The following is a 17,137-nucleotide window of genomic DNA, read 5'->3' on the forward strand; positions in this document are numbered from 1 at the left end:
TTTCTCCAAGGGCCTCAGTACCTGCAGGAAGAATTCCCGTTGTAGCTCGCCATCATCATCTTGATCTCGCCCGCACTTCTCAAAGCCTGGCCCGATGCATGTCTTGACAATTTCCCAGTAGACAGGACCCGCTCGGAAGGCGACATCGTCTGGGTGATTATCTAGTCTGCCGGCGTTCAGCAGTTCATCGCGCCTGTACTCCACATCGGCGACTCGAATATCATCCTACATTTTCAAATCAATGTGCTCCAGCTCGGCCCTAGTCTTCTTTCTCATGTCCTCTGAGACGTCTTTGAAATACTTCTCCCGCGCGAGCGGGATGAAGCTTTCCTTGAGTGGTCGCCACTTGGCAATGTCAAGAAGTACTAGACCAAGACTGTAGATGTCGTAGCACTTTTGGAAGCCATAAGCCTTCAGACACTTCGGGTGGCGGTAGATGTCGATCCTGGCGTTCTTCTGCAGCTTCTGTGACGGTGCGCCCAGATTAGCCGGCCGTGAGTAGTCGAACCCAACTATGAAAGGGCTCTCTAGCGGTCGCTCGTCGGACCGGGGAAAGAACACGACGTTGTCGCTCGAGAGGGCTTTATGCATCCAATTGGCGGAATGAAGAAGGAGAACAGAGCGCGCAAGCTCTCTTGCTAGCTGGAGCCTCGCCGATAGCGACGGTTTGTAGCTGGATGACATATATTCCCAGAGCGACTTGGGCGGCCGGGGGTTGTCGGGCCTCCCAGGCCAGCGATACAGAAACTCGAACTGCTCTTGGCACTTGTCATCGAGTATGCCAAAGCACTCCAGCGTCCTGAAGGACTGGTGTTTCGGCGCATTGAACAACTGAGCTAGCCCTAGGATTCCATTCTCGGCCTTCTTTCTCATCTCTCCCGGGGTTGCCCAGTCGTATCGCTTCCATTCGACGTAGTACCAGAAGCCGTCGTACTTCATAGCGCCACGCGGGAATCCATGCTCTCGAAAAGACTCAAAGCTCTCGATTCGACTTTCAAGAATGAACTGGAGCGAGTGGTGAGCCGCTTGGTTCGACGTCCTCTCTAAAAATTGGTCACCATGGGGCAATTCAGGATCAGGTATGCTGGTCTTGGTTGGAACCGATACGCGGCACTCTATAGTAATGGCCAACACAGGCCGCTCGCCGAGTGGGACCTGGCGCCCAGGCAGAAGATAAAGGCACAGCTGCAGCGCCCCGGCTTCAGCACTGCCGACCTCAGCCTAAACACGGACAAAGTGTCCCACTTTGCCGCTTCTGCCGGGTTCGTCGCGACCGTCGGTCTATGGGCAGATCCGATACCCATCTCGATCAATGAGAAGGGCACCCAGGGGGAGACAGCGCTTCTACAAGCGTGCCGATCCGGCCATCTCCATGTCATGCGACTCCTGCTACGGTGCAGCGCAGACCCAAAAGTCGCCAGCAGCAACGGCGACACACCTTTGCATTAGCTCGTGGGTTTCGACGACTCTCAGGTTGAGGATGCAGCCCGCATATTGGTGGGTGGATAGCGGAGCAGACGTTGACGCAGCCGCAAAGCCCGTTAGCATTGCGCATGCGCCTCTCTGCAACTACGAGGCAGGGACTGCCTTGCACCGGGCCGTCGGAGGTGGCAAGTTCACGGCCGTCAGGGCACTTGTCAACCTTGGTGCCAACGCCGACGATGTTGGTCATCGGTCAGATGAGCGAAGCCCCGTGTATCTTGCGGCACAGTATCACTACTCGGATATCGTCGACTTCCTGCTGCAGTCCCTTGGCGTGGACGAGCCAGCTACGAGGAGCAACGCCGGGGTCTCGCTCCCTGCCGTAGCGCTGCGCGGGGAAGTCTTGTACGGTGAACGATTTTCGAGAATCGCTCGGCACGGAAAAGAATGGTGAAGCGAGAGCAAGAGGACGATGGATGCCCTGCTCGCAAGAGGAGCCTTGGCCACCTCCACGGGTTCCCCACCACAATGAGATGCGGAGGCACCACGCCACTTCTGATCGCCGCCTCCATGGGTGTTGCGGAGGACGTGCAGTATCTGCTCGACCGAGGTTGCTCGTCTGACTTGAATAGTCTGACCTACTACTGACTGGATGGGGGCCACTACACTCCGCTCGTCAAGGCCATCTTTCAATGTCGGGATGATGTCTTCCAAGTGCTCCTCGATTCGCGGAGCAGACATCTCGATCAAATATGTCGACCAAAATGGCCACGAGTTTCCCTATCTCTACCAATGCGCGGCCGCTGGCCACAACGAAGTTTACATAGCTTCCGAGCTAGTGTCACGGGGCATTTCGGTCCGTGAGACGTTATCGAGATTTGAATCCGCTTTTGCCTGTGCCGTGCGAAACAGTTGTTTTGTCCTGGCTAAGTGGCTTCTTGAGCGGGTAGTTGATGCACATGCAGAGTATTCAAAGGGACTCATGGTTGAGACCGTACGTGCAAGGTCACTTCTTGGGTGGCTGATCCTCGAGCATACACGAGGTGGCGTTACGGCTGCCAAATGGTTTCTGAGCAAAGTTCCGGATACCCATTGGATTGTTAGTCAAGAGACGGGGTCGACCGCACTCCACGCCGTCGCAGCGGCCAGGAACTGCCGCCGAGATGAGTGGAAAACGGGCGTGAGTGAGTTGATGGTTGGGGTGGTGTTGGGCCACTTGCGGCCGTCGCAGGAGATGTTGGATCAGAAGGACAATGATTCTTGCAGCGCTCTCTGGGTCGCCGTCAGTATGGCTAATAATCCGATGGTAGGTGCTCTTGTGCGTGTTGAGGCACGAACTGATACAGCGAACGCGGATAGTGTCAGCGCCAGTCAGATGAATGAGGTACTTCTCGAGGTGCTTAGAGAGAACCCAGACACATTTTTCGACAAGGTAGATCCGAGGCCACTAGAGACACAGATTCGGTCCATCCGGACTGCTCGGAGGCGATCAGGGAGTCCCTCAACTCTCAAACGGATGACCAGTGAAACGAGAAACGATGGAACACATGCAATAATGGGCGGAACGACAACGCCAAGGAGTTCAGTTAGGTCTATTCTAGAGGCACCAGGGATACCCCAGTCCCGACAAACAACCCCGCCCACGTTCTTTTCGGGCCGCTCCCCGACCCAGACAAGTACAGAGGTCGAGGGTAAACGAGATTATCTACCGGTCTACTACATAACTTAGAGACCACGGGGGCACGGAAAACTTTATCAAAAACGAGATTATTTACCGGTCTACTACGCAACTTAGAGACCACGGAGGCACGGGAAAACGTTATCAATAAAGACGAGGGATAACTCCATCACCATTCACAATTGCCTAACCGTACTCTACCAATACATAATGAACGCGTAACGCCGTACGGTAGGAGTCATTACTGTCAGAGGGCTGGCTTGCGCTAGCTTGTGAGATCTAGCAGTCGCTAGAACTATGCGTGTGGGCCGTGTTGGAAGCCGCTTCCTGCATCCCAACATTAATTTTAGGCCGGTATGTTATTAATTCTGCGTGCTGGTACACTGTATACTATGTCACATTCACATACCAGTGCATTGCGCACCATCTCTGAATGAGGCTTAATTTTTTTTAGCGGCCGACTACCTAGGTATTTACCTATTTTGTTTTGAGAGAGAAGAGGAGCAATGGAAAAGGCTTCGGCCGGTTGAGGACTAATCAACTAACGAATTGTCTCGTTGATGACTATGGGAGTGCCTGATGAGTGTTGACATACTAATTTCTTGGCGACTGATCCGTGCAACTAGTGTATAATAGCAAGAAGAAACCGCTATAGACGTCTCGAGAGAATAATACCGAGGGTCCCAGTCCTTCTCTGTACCATCATTTATACCACTCGTGTTAACATACATAATTAAGATAGTGGGTCGAGCTAGCTGTGCTGTGGCTGTGAAAGCATAGGCAACCCAGAGGAACCTTGATGGAACCCCGAGACAGTCAAGAAATCCAACCAACTATTAGAGGTCCCAGGAAAGAGAAAAGAAGGAGGAGGCGGGGGGGGGGGGGGTCCGCGGATAGTGGGGCGCCACGTCTCTAACCTTCTAAGTTATATATATATACTTCGTTTCGTAGCCGAATGTGTGAATTCTGCCGTTGTCTGAAAAAGGAAAAAAAAAAAAAAAAAAACCTCAACCAGTGTTGTCTCTGCAAGCACAGACTCTTTTCTAGAGCGTGGCGCTGCGCGCGCTAGCTGCAATTCTCTTTTCCGAGCCAAAAGAATTGCAGGCCACAGTACATTGGCACGGGCCACCGGGAACGCGGCGGGGTCCGTGCTTGCAGAGATAAGCTAAGATAAGGCAGGTGGCATTTTTGCACTACTGTGGTATGATGACCACAGTAGACCTACTAGCAGAGCGGGGTTTAGGCACTGCCCCGAAGCAATGATGTGAACGCCAACGGGATAACCCACGCTTTCACAAAATTCACAACCGACTATCCTGTATGTGGAAGGGAATCCCCACAAATCTCCACCGCGCATCTCGATCACCCACGTCGTCATTCCCCTGGTTGAACCCCCTACTAGTCGGTTGTGAATTCTGTGAGTGGATACGGTAACACTTACCCACTCTTTCACGAGGGAGGATAAACCACAATGCCAGACTCGGAGCCTCTCTGCGCCAGTTTATGTGCTGATTCTCATCGTTCTCGCCCCGCCCCAAAGGCGTGGCCGGGGTGGGCCTCGTTGGAGAGAGTCAAACTAAAGAAATGTCCTAGCTGCGCAGTCCTGGCCGAAATTGTGCGTGTCTATTCGCCGAGGTTCGAGCATGGGAACGGCATTGTCAGAGGAATAAGCCTTAGGAGCCGCAGCGACACCGGCACTGAGCTCCCACACGGTGCCTTGGCAGTGTTGTTTGAGATCTATCTCAAGATTGGCCTCTCTGGCCACTGCGTGGTAATCACAGCCATTAAAGGTACGTGAAGTTCAAGTGCTTGTCGCTAATTATCGTTGGCGTTGCGACTCATTCCCCCGGCTGCAGGCAAGGAAAACCCTTGGGGACTACGAGTTCCCTCGGACTCGGCGGGACTGGATAGCATGTGTTTTGGTGGCAGCACATGGTCCCCCCAGGCACTTGCTTTAGCGTCGACCTGGGTGCGCGATTGTCTCGCAGGGCACCAAGCTTGCACCAAGGCCGGCGCAACCAACGACCCTCTACTACCGTCCAGGGTCATCAGCATCGGTGGCGGAGACCCAGGAGCGGTCACACTATGTGAGCCTGTGGACAACACGCGAGCCCGCTACATGTGCCTCAGCTACTGCTGGGGGGGTGCCGATTTCATCCAGACAACTACGGCAAATATCCAGTCACACTTATTAGACGGCATCTCGCTTGAAAGGCTGCCAGCCGTGTTCCGAGATTTCATCCAAGTAGCCAGGGCTTTCCAAGTCATGTATGTTTGGATCGACTCACTATGCATCATCCAAGACAGCACCGAAGATTGGCAGCGCGAGGCAGGAAGAATGGCGGCCGTTTATCAGAACTCTTTCCTCACTGTTGCAGCCGCTAGAGCCGTGAACCCCCACGTCAGACTCTTCGCCCGCCGAGAGGTGTCTGTGGTCGACTGTGTCCAATGCCACAGTGTCGACCATCTTCTTTCTAGGGAGCCCTCCCATTCTGCCTCGTTCCCCCTGTCTTCTCGTGGCTGGGCTTACCAAGAGCAAATACTCTCGCCTCGGGTTCTCTCCTTCGGGCCGGATGAGATTTTTTGGCACTGCCAAACCACGCACAATTGCGAATGCGGCCAGTACCGCGGTATTCCACAGACGTTCAGGGACAAGACCAGAGCTTCCTGGGGCGGACGGGATGGCATGGACCACCTGATGATGTGGCACCAGGCGGTCGAGCAGTACACGAAGCTCAGCCTGACCAACTGGACGGACCGGCTCCCAGCCATCTCCGGGATTGCCGATTACCACATGGCCGAATCACGCATGGGGGGTGCAACGTATCTCGCAGGGCTATGGTCCGACTCTCTGCTGTATGATCTGCTATGGCGCCAGGCTCCCCTGGGGCCTCGAGCGCCAATGACTGGAACCCCAAGGCCATGGACGGCACCATCGTGGTCGTGGGCCTCGCGAGACAGGCCGGTGCTCTACGACATGCCGTACCTTACTGCCGAACACAAAGTTCAGACATTCTGCGAGGTTATAGCTGCCGAATGTGTCCTGGCCGGCGAGTCAAAGACGGGCCAAATCAGATCCGGCTATCTGAAGCTACGATGTCCGATGATGGAAGTGAGGCGGAAAAAAACCGTCAGAGGTGACAGCGATAGGCCCACGCTTGAAGTTGCGGTTAAAGACGTCGAGGGCAAGGGTAATAAGTATGCAACTTTTGGCAGCCCCACCTTCTTTGACGAGCTTGGGGACAACAGGTCTCTTCCTAGTAGCGACCTTTATCTCATGAGAGTGGTCCTGTGTGGCACCAAGAATCATCTTCTTATTTTGGAGAAGGCGGGACGACCCGGCAGTGACGCGCACACATTCACTCGGATCGGGCTTGCTTGGTATACCGAACGGCCGGAAATGTCTTTGAACTGGCCCGACAAGCTGACGGAGATCACCATGATTTAAACTCGTCGGTGAGTTCCTCAAATCCTGGACCACCTTGGCCCTTCGCCTCCACCCCAACAACGACAACCTGCCTGCCCCTTCCCCACCGTTTTCTCAGCGGCAGCAACAACCCCCACCCAACCCACCGCTCCCTTCACCGGCCTCCAAAAACCCACGCACAATATTCGGTCGACAGATGATGACACCCTGTCCTCCACAAAGCAGACACGATAGCGATGTGTAATACGTACAGAGGCAGAATAGAGATTAGGGCATTGTCTCTACTCCCTAGTAACAATGGAGCCTTTGGATGAGTTACGAAGGCTTCAGATTCAGATCGCCCATGACGCGGCGCTCATCTCCGTACTCAAACGGGTCCATGGACGTGATAGAAGAACAAATTTGGCTTCTTCACTTATCAGTGATGCTAGGGATGATTACGCGCCATCATTGCCATAGTCTCTCTTCTTTTAGATTGGCAGGCATTGACTTGCTGGGCTGGCGGAAAAGGCACGCATCTAACAGCAGCCGAGAACAAGAACCGTGCTCAGAGGTAAGAAAAGCCGCGTGCTACGCGGCAAAGGGTGAGCGTTGACGAGAAGGATTAGCTTAATCCGAAAGTTAGGACAACCTACGGGCTGACGTTGATACAACCTACGGGCTGACGTTGATACAACCTACGGGCTGACGTTGATACAACCTACGGGCTGACGTTCATACAACCTACAGGCTGACGTTCATACAACCTACAGGCTGACGTTCATACAACCTACGGCTGACGTTCATAATGATACGTTGATACGTTAAGCGCACAGGAGTTGGATAGAATACTAGCTTATTTATGGTAAGAATAAAAGTATAGGGTGACTATTGAGGTAGGTAGTTTCTTTGTGTTGCAACCGACATATATGCGGTTCTCGCCGCCGCTTTGCACCGGTCCTCAAGCGAATTTAAACACGCCATGCACGCATACCTACACGTCATCAACTACGTAATCTTCTCATTTTTCACGTCGTTCCACAACATAGCCCATCCACCAACCAACCAACTATCCACTACCATGTCACTCCGCAAAGTCCAGACCCTCCCGTGACACAACAAACTCAACTCTCACCGGTATCCACGGCGGCACGCGATCGACCAGACAGAGCAGCGTATCCAACCCCAGCACACGCTGCGCCACGACACGCACCCCCGCCTGTTCTGTCTCGGTCTCAGCATCAGCATCACACAAGATCTCCACCCGTCCAGCGCCCCGCGCAAGCAACTGGCTGCGCACGAGGAACCCATACACGGGCACGGCCTCGCCGGTAATGGCATAGTCAGCATGCAGGCGCGCGGTGAGCGCACTGCGGAAACCATGTTCCTTGTCAGTGTCACCAGCCACGGTATGACTGCCGAGACTAAGCGCCGCGTCGACGAGCGCGGCGGTCCAGTTGGCGTCGATGTGCACGAAGCGCAGCGTCTCTGGGCCCAGACTGTTGTCGTCTGATGCACCGGGGACCAGGTACATCGCGGGCATGCCGGCCAGGCGCAGTTCGGCGAGTACCCATTTCCGCACGGTCGCGTAGTCGGCGTTGGACGGGATTGCTGCTGCTGCTGCTGCTGCTGCTGCTGCTGCTGCTGCGGCTGCGTCGATGTCGATGTCGATATTGCCTGCAGGGCTCGCCGTGGCCGTGGCGTGTCTCTGGCCCGCGTGGCCGCCGAACCGGCGGGGGATGATGGCCGGTCCAGATCGGGGGGCGAGCGTGTCGCGACGCAGCCGCGCGACAGCCATGGTGAACGCGGCGTCGCCGGCCGCCAGCTTGCGGCCCAGCTGCCACGCGCTGGCGTACGACGTGTCGAACATGTCGACGTCCGGGTCGACGAACTGCATGTCGGCGACCGAGCTGGCCGGCAGCGCCGGCCCTGACGGCAGAGGGTGCGGAACCGCGGCCGGCACCAGCGGGCCCCGCATGATGACTGCCTTCATCTCGCCCGTCACTGTCCGGTAGCGCGCGAGCGTGTAGCCGTCGGCCAGCCGGCGCGCGACGATTTCTGCGATTCGCGGCTTCGTTCCGGGGGTTGGGGTTGTGGTTTCGGGCGTCCGCGTATGCTCGATGCGGAGCGGTTGAGGCGGGTTGTCGGGCGAGTCTGGCGGCGATGCCGCGCGGTTCCAGCTGGGCAAGCTGGCGAGCAAGATGCGGTCCTGGGGTTGGCTTGGCGGGCCGCCGCCGATGCGTGTTTCGGCACTGGAGGACGGCGTGTAAGAGTCTAGCTGCATGTCGCTGACGGTGTGCGAATCTTGCTCATTGCCCAGAGCCGGGTGGCGATGTTCTTCCGCCATGGCGTGAGTCTCTTCGCTGGTTCGTTTTGATGAGTTGCCGCTGTGCACTGTTCAGTTTCCAACCAACTCCAAGACTCAATGCCGAAGAATTTCTCTGAAACTCGCGTGTTCGTTCGTCCCAAAGCCTTTGCATGTTGAGGTGAAAATAGAATAACTATATTCCCCAGCCTATATAGCTGCCAGGGACCACGGCCACGCGCACATCCCCGCTCGGCAATGCGGCCTGGGCCTAGGCCGTCTTGGGCCGAGCAAGTTCCTGCATTGCGTGTTTCGACAGCACTGGAGCTCGGCCCGATAGGGAATGGCTGGGCGGTCATCCCCGGGGTTATCCCGGACCAGCTGCGGAGACCGACTCGAGCCAGCAGAAGACAGTCTTACTCTTATGTAGCATCAACCATCCAACATTCGCCTCCTCTATGTCTCTTCCTACCAACAATTACCCAATTACAGTCCAACACCTCCGGCCCTTGCAGATACCCGTCTCGGGCGGGTATACGACAATCTTTTCGAGATCCGCGCCCTTGTAATCAAACCCGTTATACAGCCCGCCGACGGTAATAGTGTTCGCGTCGCCCTCGTCGAGGGCCAGCAGCAGCGGGGCGGAGAGGACGACGCCCTTGTGGGTGTCGCGCTAGAACAGCGTCTCGACCGCGCTGGCGTTGCCATTCACGACAACGCTCGCGATGCGGCGCAGCTGCCAGGCGCCGCCGATGCGGTCCGGGGCGCCGCCCGGCGCGTCGCTGAAGCCCCCATGTCGTCCGTGTTTTGGAAGTGGAACGACACCGACTGCGGCTGCGGCCCCTTTTTCTGTCCAGCTCCGCGCACCCCCTGGAACGTCACCGTGCTGTCGTTGCCGCGGATCCCCGCCGCCGCCTCCCCGCCACCGCCACTCGCCGCCGGCAAAGCTAGCCTCCTGCTAGAACGCGCCGCCGCTGGTCGTCTTCCTGGCGTCGGCGGCCCGGCGTTCGGTGCCGGCCATGGCGGCCCACTCGCCCGTCTGCACGTCGAGATCATAGACGTCGTGCCACTGCAGCTGCAGCCTGTGCTTGGCGTCGTCGATGGCCAGGGCAGCCAGATGTACCGGCTCTCCCACAGCGAGCTGGCGTCCCACTGGTCGCCCAGGTACAGGTTCGTCGTGGCGCGCGAGCCGGCGATGCGCAGCACCGAGCCCGACTGCGAGCTGAAGGTGCGCGTGTTGGGCGGCGCGACCGTGAAGGGCTGCGGCCACGGGCCGGGCGAGTCGGCGCGGAAGGCCACGACGTTGTTGGGCCGGTAGCCCGTCTTGTGGCTCATGAGCGCGTAGTAGCTGCTGTCCGTCTGCACGATGGCCGGCGCCTCGAGGTCGTACTTGCCGAAGCGGTGCACGATGCTTTCGAGCGCGGAGGTGTCGTCGTACGCCGTCAGGTACGCGTCGCGGCCGTCGCGGCCGTCGCCATTCGAGTACAGCGCGTACGACCGCCCGTCCTTGTAGTCGGTGAACATGCCAAAGTCCTGCGACCAGTTGCCCAGCGGCGCCGTCGCGCTGACGAACGTGTACGAGCCGGAAATATTGGGCGATGGTGCGAAGCCTTGGAGCAGGAGCCCGTAGGTAGTGTTATCTGCATGCCACCACATCTGCCACTGGTGTTAGTGCTTGGCCACGGCTGGCGGGAGCGGCACCTCGAGATGTCACGTCACTACGCACGCGATACTCGTTGCTAATCTTGCTGTAGACCACCTTGGGGCGCTGGATAATGTTCTCGGGCGAGATGTACCCATGCCCCGGTACGGGGGCTGCACAGGCAGTCGGCGTCCGAGAGCAAAAGAGGCCAGCAGGATCAACAAACCCAGCGCGAGACCGTGGCTCTCCCACGTGGCCAGGTCGCTTGATGAGTACACCGACACGCCTCCGCCCTCGGTATGGCCTTCGACCTTGTACTCGCCAAACAGCCAGAACTTGCCCGTGTCCTTGTCGACCGTCACGCACCCGGCATGCGCGCTGACCAGGTTTCCGTCCGTGTCCCGCCACCTGCCCTAGGAACAATGTATTTGCCCGTCGACAGCCCGGCCAGCAACAGCGACGCCACGGCGAAGAGGCTGATCTTTTTCATCATTTTTAAGAACCCCTTTAATTATGGCGGCGATGTTGATTGCTGTAATCTGACTCTGAAACAGTCTCTCGCCCTTGCTAGTAGCAGGGCCGGTTATATAGACGGGCTCCCGCCATGTAAACAAATCATCCGGCTGCTCGCCTACCGAGTACCAAGTACCAAGTACCAAGTACCAAATACCAAGTACCAAATACCAAATACCAAGTACTAAGTACCAAATACCAAATACTAAGTACTAGGTAATTCCCGCCCGGTGGCTTTTGTCCCGAGCCTTCGCCTGCCCGCTTGTCCCCAGGTCAATTTCTCCGCCTTTCCCCACAACCTCCGGCCATCCAAGTGGACGCTAGCGTTCTACGAGAACACGGGACCGGATGGAGTTGCAACGGTGCAGTGTCGTTAGGTTGCTGCAGAACCGGGCCGGCTCGGTGCAGATCTGCACCAGTGACCTCGTGTCGGGAATTGGGGAAAGCAAGAAATGAGACGAGAAGAGAGCAGAGACAGTTGTAGAACCCCAGGCTCACAAATATCCCACAATACCAATCATAATTTCAGCTGCTGCGGCCATGTTCTCTCTAAAAAGAATTCTCTTGGCGCACGAGGACGGTTAGCCCAAAATCAGGCCGCTTCGGCCCCGGCTCACCTTCGACTCACCCGACTCAGCCTCCGCTCACCATACCACGAAATTATCAACTTTACGCGACATTTTGGGGGATGAGTTTCGGGCCTCACTCTCCTAATGGCCTAAAAGAGGGCCAAGATAGGCCCCATTCTTGTCTGCCTAGCCATAGTAATAACCTTCAAAACGGAGGCCCAGAAATAGCCCTAATAGCCCAGGGAATTTACTCCACGTTTTGAAAGTCTTACGGTCTCATCTTATGCATATTACTTTCGGGTACAAGCTAGATAAGGAGGCAATTCTGCTCCGTCCTACTACCTACCGTACGGCTATTCTCTCTCGCGTCCCTCACCCCATATCCCTGCTCCCTACTACTAGCTAAATCTTTCTTCTCCCGTATTTTCTTATATACCTTGCCGCTATTTTCTATTTTCTATTTTCTATTTTCTATTTTTATATTTCATATCAACCTATACTACACGTACTTATATAATACCGAGAAAAAAGAGCTCTCTAGAAGTCTTTCGCTACGGAAAGGAGAAGGGCTCGGGAAATCATACCAAGGGCTGAACTTGAACACGCCGATGAACGGAAGCGGCAAGTCTTTCTCTGGGCAGCAGCGCTATTCCAGGCGTTTGGGTGGATCGGGCAAATCCAATGATATTCTGTCACCTCAAGCGTGCCATCGCCCTAGACAGCAGGCGGGATAGTCCGGATGAGAAATCGGTCGCGTTGGAGCGGGACAAGGATTGGGCCCCTGGACGTCGAGGTAGGGTCCGGATTCTTTTCTGCTGTGGACCGTGGATCACGTTCGGACGACCGTAGGGCCCCGCGGCTAGGATGTCTCAGACAGCCTGGCCGGACGAACAACGTCACCAAATGGCCGCGGTGCAAGTGTGAAGTCGCGCGACCATTACGCGCAGATACGGTGCGCAAAGGTGAGATGGGTACCTGCTGAATAGGAGTTGCCAAGGATAACACTCGCCAAGCGCATTGAGCTGTTACCAGGATAACGCTACTTCCTGCCCTGGCTTGTCCGCAACCCAATCTGCCCACGTCTGCATCATCACCCGTGCCGAATGCGCCCCCGTGAACGTCACAGCCGCCCCGTATAACTTGGATGCAAGTGGTGGTACTGACGTGGCCTCCCTCTCCCCACTTGTGTGCTCTACTTGCACACTACTAACCGCCGCCCACAATCCCCCGTCGCACCCTTTTCCCGCTTGAGCGGCAAGCGCGCGCTCTTGCTCCACGCTCAACTCCGCCAGTGCTGCTGCAAATACGCTGTCATACAGTCCTTCACGCCGGGGATACCGGCGCAGTAATTCTATGACCCGCCGTCGCAACGTCGGCGCCAGCCCGTGGATATGTGCCATGATAAACAGCGGCTGTGTCGTAGGGAGCGTAGGCGTAAAGTTTGACGCGTCAGCTCTTGCTGGTGGAGACTCGTCGCCCAGTATAGATTCAGCTATATCTAGCGTGCGGGCGACGTGCCCCGCGAGGGCAGCTCGAGGGTCTAGGTGGAGAGCGTTCTCATCCACAGAGTCGTGGGCCGGCTTGCCAAAAAGAACAAGCGGGTGATAGATCTCGGGGGAAGGGCTGCCATCCGCTGGAGGGTCATACGGGGTCTTGTCGAAAAGAACCGGGTAACAGGTCGCGTGGTAAAGCCTGAGAGCATCTATCGCCTTCTTTTGATGCTGTGTAGGTGCGGGATTAGCAAGCCCAAAGCACATGCACTCGTCAGCGGTGTCCCTAGCGAAAACGCTGATGGCAATATCCAATTCCCGAAATGCGCGGCTGTGGGGCTGCTGGTGGCGGATAAGAGTTGATAGGAGAGCATCCTCGCCTTTCAACACCAAACGCGCCACCTCTGCTGAATTCTGTTGCGATAGGGTCACTAGCGCGTTCAGCAGCGACTCAAAGGCTCGCCCCGCACGAGAAAGGTTCGCAGGAGTTGCCCGAGATGGCACGCATTTGCCGTGTTGGCAGAGTCTGGAGGAGCTTATCCTAGCTGGTGCGGTGTAGTATCTCCAGGCGGTATGTATGTCGGCTTCCCCGAAAATAGCAGGCGTTACACTCACGCCACCGTTCTGGATGGCTTGGGAATGGACCTCGAGGTTCGCGACGACGGACAGAAGAGGCTTCAAGGTGTATGGGAGTGCATTCCTTGTGAAACATTCAGGTGGCGTGAGTGCTGCGTTCGAGCCCACGAGCTGGGCGGTTGCGGACCTGGATTCCCGTTTCCTGCGGCCCTCGATTTCTTGGATTAGATTCTTGGCCGCCCCAAGATGGAGGCCGGACTGGGAATAGAGCCCTTGAATGCTGTACAGGTAGGTGAATATCACACTTGCGGTGAGGGCCCGTGATCTCTCTTCCAGCACAGTCCGCGAAGACGGGAGATGTACCAAGTGTCTGACCACAGCATTCATCTGCTGAAGAGAAAATGCTGTCGGTTCCTGGGCAGCACCTTGACTCGCGATGTAGCTTTCGTGCACCGCTCCGAGGCTCACCGCGGCATGCCAAATGGCCGGGTCCAAGTGGCAAGTCCGCGGGATGTCGGTTAACCAAAAGTCGGCATCGAAGACGCCGGCAATTACGGGCGCCGTGACATCGAGGAAGAAGTGAAAGCTTCGTAGCTCTTGACCGTTGTGTCTGGGTAGCGGCACCCCGAGGGATTGGGGGATGGGTGCCAAACCTTGCCGTTGCGTCCGCGACCTGGCCTGAGAGGAGCCTCTTGAATGTTGAGCGACTAATGGCTGGAAGTTATTTGCATATCCATCACACCTCCGACCAGTCGAGACGCAACGATTACAAGACGGCTTTTGCTCATCACATCGAACCCGCCGGATCCTGTGTGACAAGTCAGCCAAGACCACATATTCTAGAACCCGCCAACAAACGCGGCACCAACGCGAGCTGTCCCTCCTAAAGGCGCACGCTATGTCGGCTGTCGCTTCTTACCTGCAAGTATCGCAGCCTGTCCGGGCTCTGGTGTGGTGTGCACGCTGCCGTCGAAAACCGTTATCGGGGGCGCCATAGTAGCTTTCTGTCGATTCTGCGGCCATGCGGCCAGGTCCTCCTTTCCGTTCGGTGTAGAGAGGGTTTCCGAGGCCCTGTCAGGCGGGGATTCCAGTATCAAGGGCAGATGATGACTGGATAGGGGCTGGATTCGTTGCCTCTACCGCTTTTGAACTCTTGCTGGCCGTCGTAACTTCAGACAATTCCGAGGCAGCATTTGGTGAAATTGCCGATGAACCCGGAGACCCATTCCAGAGCGTAGGCGATCCCCGACCCCAGAGGCCCGCAGCCCCTGTCGGTTCCGAGTACGTGATGCGGCACAGCGGGGACGAGGGCTAATCAATTAGTGGTACCCTGAGGGATTAGACGAGTGGGCCAATTAAGTTGGGTGCTTTACGCCTCCCCATATTGGTTGGTTCGAGCAGCCCTGGAAAATTGTCAGCCTGTGAGTGTGTGGCTGACGACCTACGATATTTGCGACGCAACCTCACGAAGCCGTCAGCTCATGCGACGTGGAGTCGGGGAATTAGAAATAGTGCGTGCCCAAAGCTTTCGAATGAGTTGTAAGTTTTCAAAATCCCCTCGCTTCGATACCCTTGGCCACCGCACTGCCCCCCGCTCGAACCCCTTTATCCTCTAACGACCTGACCAGTAGGGAAACTCTCCAAGCTAGAGGCTCTCCTGGTTGGTTGGAGTGAGAACTTACGCGTACAGAAGTTATGAATTGCCATAACGACCCTCCTGGTAGCGGTGCCTGGTTCAAAAAGCCCCGCTTAACCGTGCTCCCACGAGACTATTTAAACATGTTTCACTGCAAACCTATATCGCCCCAAGACAACCCAGCGGCGGCCCTTTCTAGACGAGCAAACTCGCAACCCAGCTCTCTTTTTTTTTCCCCCAGCTTTCCTCGCCACGCAGCAAGCGCCGATCCAAACCTACCATGAAAGGACTTCACCTACTCCTCCCACTTGCCTCTACGGCTCTATCCTGGTCTTCCACTGGGCGTGATGGTGCTCACAGCTACCCAAAAATAACATGGACCCTCCCCTGTGCGAATGGACTTGATGTGGAATGTGGCTTTCTCTCCGTCCCGATTGACCACGACCACCCCCACCAAGGGTCCTTCAATCTCGCCGTCTTCCGCCTCAAGACCAACCGCACAGACTCAGCTGGGAGTCTGTTCTACAACACGGGCGGCCCAGGTGGATCAGCAAGCGCCTGGTTCCGGGCCATGAAGAATGGCGGTCAGCTCTGGAGCGAGAACTTGCTGGCTAACTACGACATCATCGGTGTCGACCCACGCGGCATGGGTTACAGCAACCCCGTCGTGTGCGACCCAGAGCTCTTCAACACGAAACCGCAGCTGCTGGATGCAGGCGACGGTGGCGGCTTCGCCCAGGCTCTGGCCTTCAACAAGGCTTTCGGCAAGAGCTGTCTTGACAGGACTGGCGCACTCGTCGAGTTCATGGACTCGGTATCGACGATCAAAGACTTCGAGCTCGTACGCCAGGCCCTGGGCTCGAACAAATTCCATTATTACGGCATGTCCTATGGCACCGTCCTGGGCCAGACCTACGCCGAGACCTACCCGGACAAGGTGGGGAGGATGATATTGGACGGGGCCGTCGACCGTCGTTCCGTCGGGATCGACACTGTCATGACGGAAGCTGTCACGTATCAAGCTTCGATGCAGAATTTCTTCGACTGGTGTGAGACCGACCCCAGCTGCTCGCTGCATGCCCAAGGTGTGCGAAGCATCTTTTCCAACCTCACGGCCAAAGGGAGCGTATTACCGGCCAGCTGTCCTACCGCCGCGCCCTGCCGCCCGCAGGTGACGGGCGAAGACATTATCCTTACCTTCCAGCAAGCGCTGGTCACTCGGGATCCCCTCCCCGCTCTCGGGCTTCCCGGTTGGGTTCTACTGTCCGAGGTGCTGGCGCAGGCAGCCCTAGGCAACGCCACGTTCCTATCCACGCCACTGGCGCGGGCCAACCGCTCGGCCGATACGGCGCGCTACTCTTACTATGCCGTAGCGTGTCAGGACTACGGGACAACGCTCAAGACAGCAGCGGACGTGAGGCGCGTGCTGAACGTGGGCGCGAGCCTGACGCCGTGGAACAAGGGTCTCTGCGAGTTTCTCGACATCGCAATCACCTGCATCGGATGGCCGACGAAGCTGACGAACCCACCCCGGGCGTTAAATCCGGTCCGCATGGCCAAGGTGCCGCCGATGCTGATTGTCAACGCCTTTTTCGACCCGGAGACCAGCGCCATGTGGGCTTCAGGGCTTCGCGAACAAATCCCCAACGCCGTCAATCTGTGGCGGAACGGGACAGGGCATACCAGCTACTTTCTCCACGGCGACACGAGCAAGGCCATAGAGGACTTCCTGATTGATGGGACGATGCCCGCGGACAACACTGTTTTGCAGTCGTAATGAAGCCGGGCATTTGTTTGTGCTGTGTCTAAGACGTGCAGTGGATGTCGCGGGGCAAGACGGAGGGGAACTATTGTGTTCTAAGCCTAGAGACATCACACCCGTGATAACCAAAGTAGCAGT

General features: G+C 56.6%; 7 protein-coding genes across 7 annotated transcripts; 3 read left to right on the plus strand and 4 right to left on the minus strand.

Annotated features, from left to right (window-relative positions):
* Positions 1-225: 225 nt before the first annotated feature.
* B0T26DRAFT_754608 (uncharacterized protein) lies at positions 226-939 on the minus strand (the record flags this gene model as incomplete). The annotated part of the gene is made up of 1 exon (XM_060445842.1): positions 226-939. The coding sequence occupies one exon, from the start codon at positions 937-939 to the stop codon at positions 226-228; it is 714 nt and encodes a 237-aa protein (XP_060292695.1).
* A 433-nt stretch (positions 940-1,372) lies between these two features.
* B0T26DRAFT_678818 (uncharacterized protein) lies at positions 1,373-2,805 on the plus strand (the record flags this gene model as incomplete). The annotated part of the gene is made up of 6 exons (XM_060440277.1): positions 1,373-1,827; positions 2,104-2,278; positions 2,373-2,416; positions 2,527-2,602; positions 2,654-2,728; positions 2,782-2,805. The coding sequence occupies 6 exons, from the start codon at positions 1,373-1,375 to the stop codon at positions 2,803-2,805; spliced, it is 849 nt and encodes a 282-aa protein (XP_060292696.1).
* A 1,570-nt stretch (positions 2,806-4,375) lies between these two features.
* On the plus strand, positions 4,376-6,693 carry B0T26DRAFT_403963 (heterokaryon incompatibility protein-domain-containing protein). Its single transcript, XM_060434832.1, has 2 exons — positions 4,376-4,890; positions 4,957-6,693. Exons 1-2 carry the CDS (start codon positions 4,572-4,574, stop codon positions 6,546-6,548), a joined length of 1,911 nt encoding a protein of 636 aa, XP_060292697.1. The 5' UTR covers positions 4,376-4,571; the 3' UTR covers positions 6,549-6,693.
* Positions 6,694-7,590: 897 nt separating this feature from the next.
* B0T26DRAFT_678820 (uncharacterized protein) lies at positions 7,591-8,853 on the minus strand (the record flags this gene model as incomplete). Its single annotated transcript, XM_060440278.1, has 1 exon — positions 7,591-8,853. One exon carries the CDS (start codon positions 8,851-8,853, stop codon positions 7,591-7,593), a length of 1,263 nt encoding a protein of 420 aa, XP_060292698.1.
* Positions 8,854-9,251: 398 nt separating this feature from the next.
* B0T26DRAFT_814088 (glycoside hydrolase family 43 protein) lies at positions 9,252-10,946 on the minus strand (the record flags this gene model as incomplete). The annotated part of the gene is made up of 8 exons (XM_060447348.1): positions 9,252-9,484; positions 9,524-9,593; positions 9,632-9,742; positions 9,777-9,893; positions 9,935-10,467; positions 10,538-10,626; positions 10,680-10,861; positions 10,894-10,946. 8 exons carry the CDS (start codon positions 10,944-10,946, stop codon positions 9,290-9,292), a joined length of 1,350 nt encoding a protein of 449 aa, XP_060292699.1. The 3' UTR covers positions 9,252-9,289.
* Positions 10,947-12,560: 1,614 nt separating this feature from the next.
* On the minus strand, positions 12,561-14,624 carry B0T26DRAFT_652335 (uncharacterized protein; the record flags this gene model as incomplete). Its single annotated transcript, XM_060438361.1, has 4 exons — positions 12,561-12,708; positions 12,757-13,115; positions 13,203-14,409; positions 14,521-14,624. The coding sequence occupies 4 exons, from the start codon at positions 14,622-14,624 to the stop codon at positions 12,561-12,563; spliced, it is 1,818 nt and encodes a 605-aa protein (XP_060292700.1).
* Positions 14,625-15,517: 893 nt separating this feature from the next.
* On the plus strand, positions 15,518-17,014 carry B0T26DRAFT_652236 (Alpha/Beta hydrolase protein; the record flags this gene model as incomplete). Its single annotated transcript, XM_060438352.1, has 1 exon — positions 15,518-17,014. One exon carries the CDS (start codon positions 15,518-15,520, stop codon positions 17,012-17,014), a length of 1,497 nt encoding a protein of 498 aa, XP_060292701.1.
* Positions 17,015-17,137: the final 123 nt, after the last annotated feature.

This window comes from Lasiosphaeria miniovina (genome assembly GCF_030549165.1).
Source record: "Lasiosphaeria miniovina strain SMH2392-1A chromosome Unknown B0T26scaffold_6, whole genome shotgun sequence".
In the NCBI taxonomy this organism is placed as follows: domain Eukaryota; kingdom Fungi; phylum Ascomycota; class Sordariomycetes; order Sordariales; family Lasiosphaeriaceae; genus Lasiosphaeria; species Lasiosphaeria miniovina.

What these genes read in the sequence shown, in the direction of transcription:
- B0T26DRAFT_403963 (XM_060434832.1), top strand. Translation starts at nt 4,572, where the DNA reads ATGCCAGACTCGGAGCCTCTCTGCGCCAGTTTATGTGCTGATTCTCAT. An exon ending in GGTAATCACAGCCATTAAAG is followed by an intron (nt 4,891 to 4,956) that starts GTACGTGAAGTT and finishes CCCCGGCTGCAG; the next exon opens with GCAAGGAAAACCCTTGGGGA.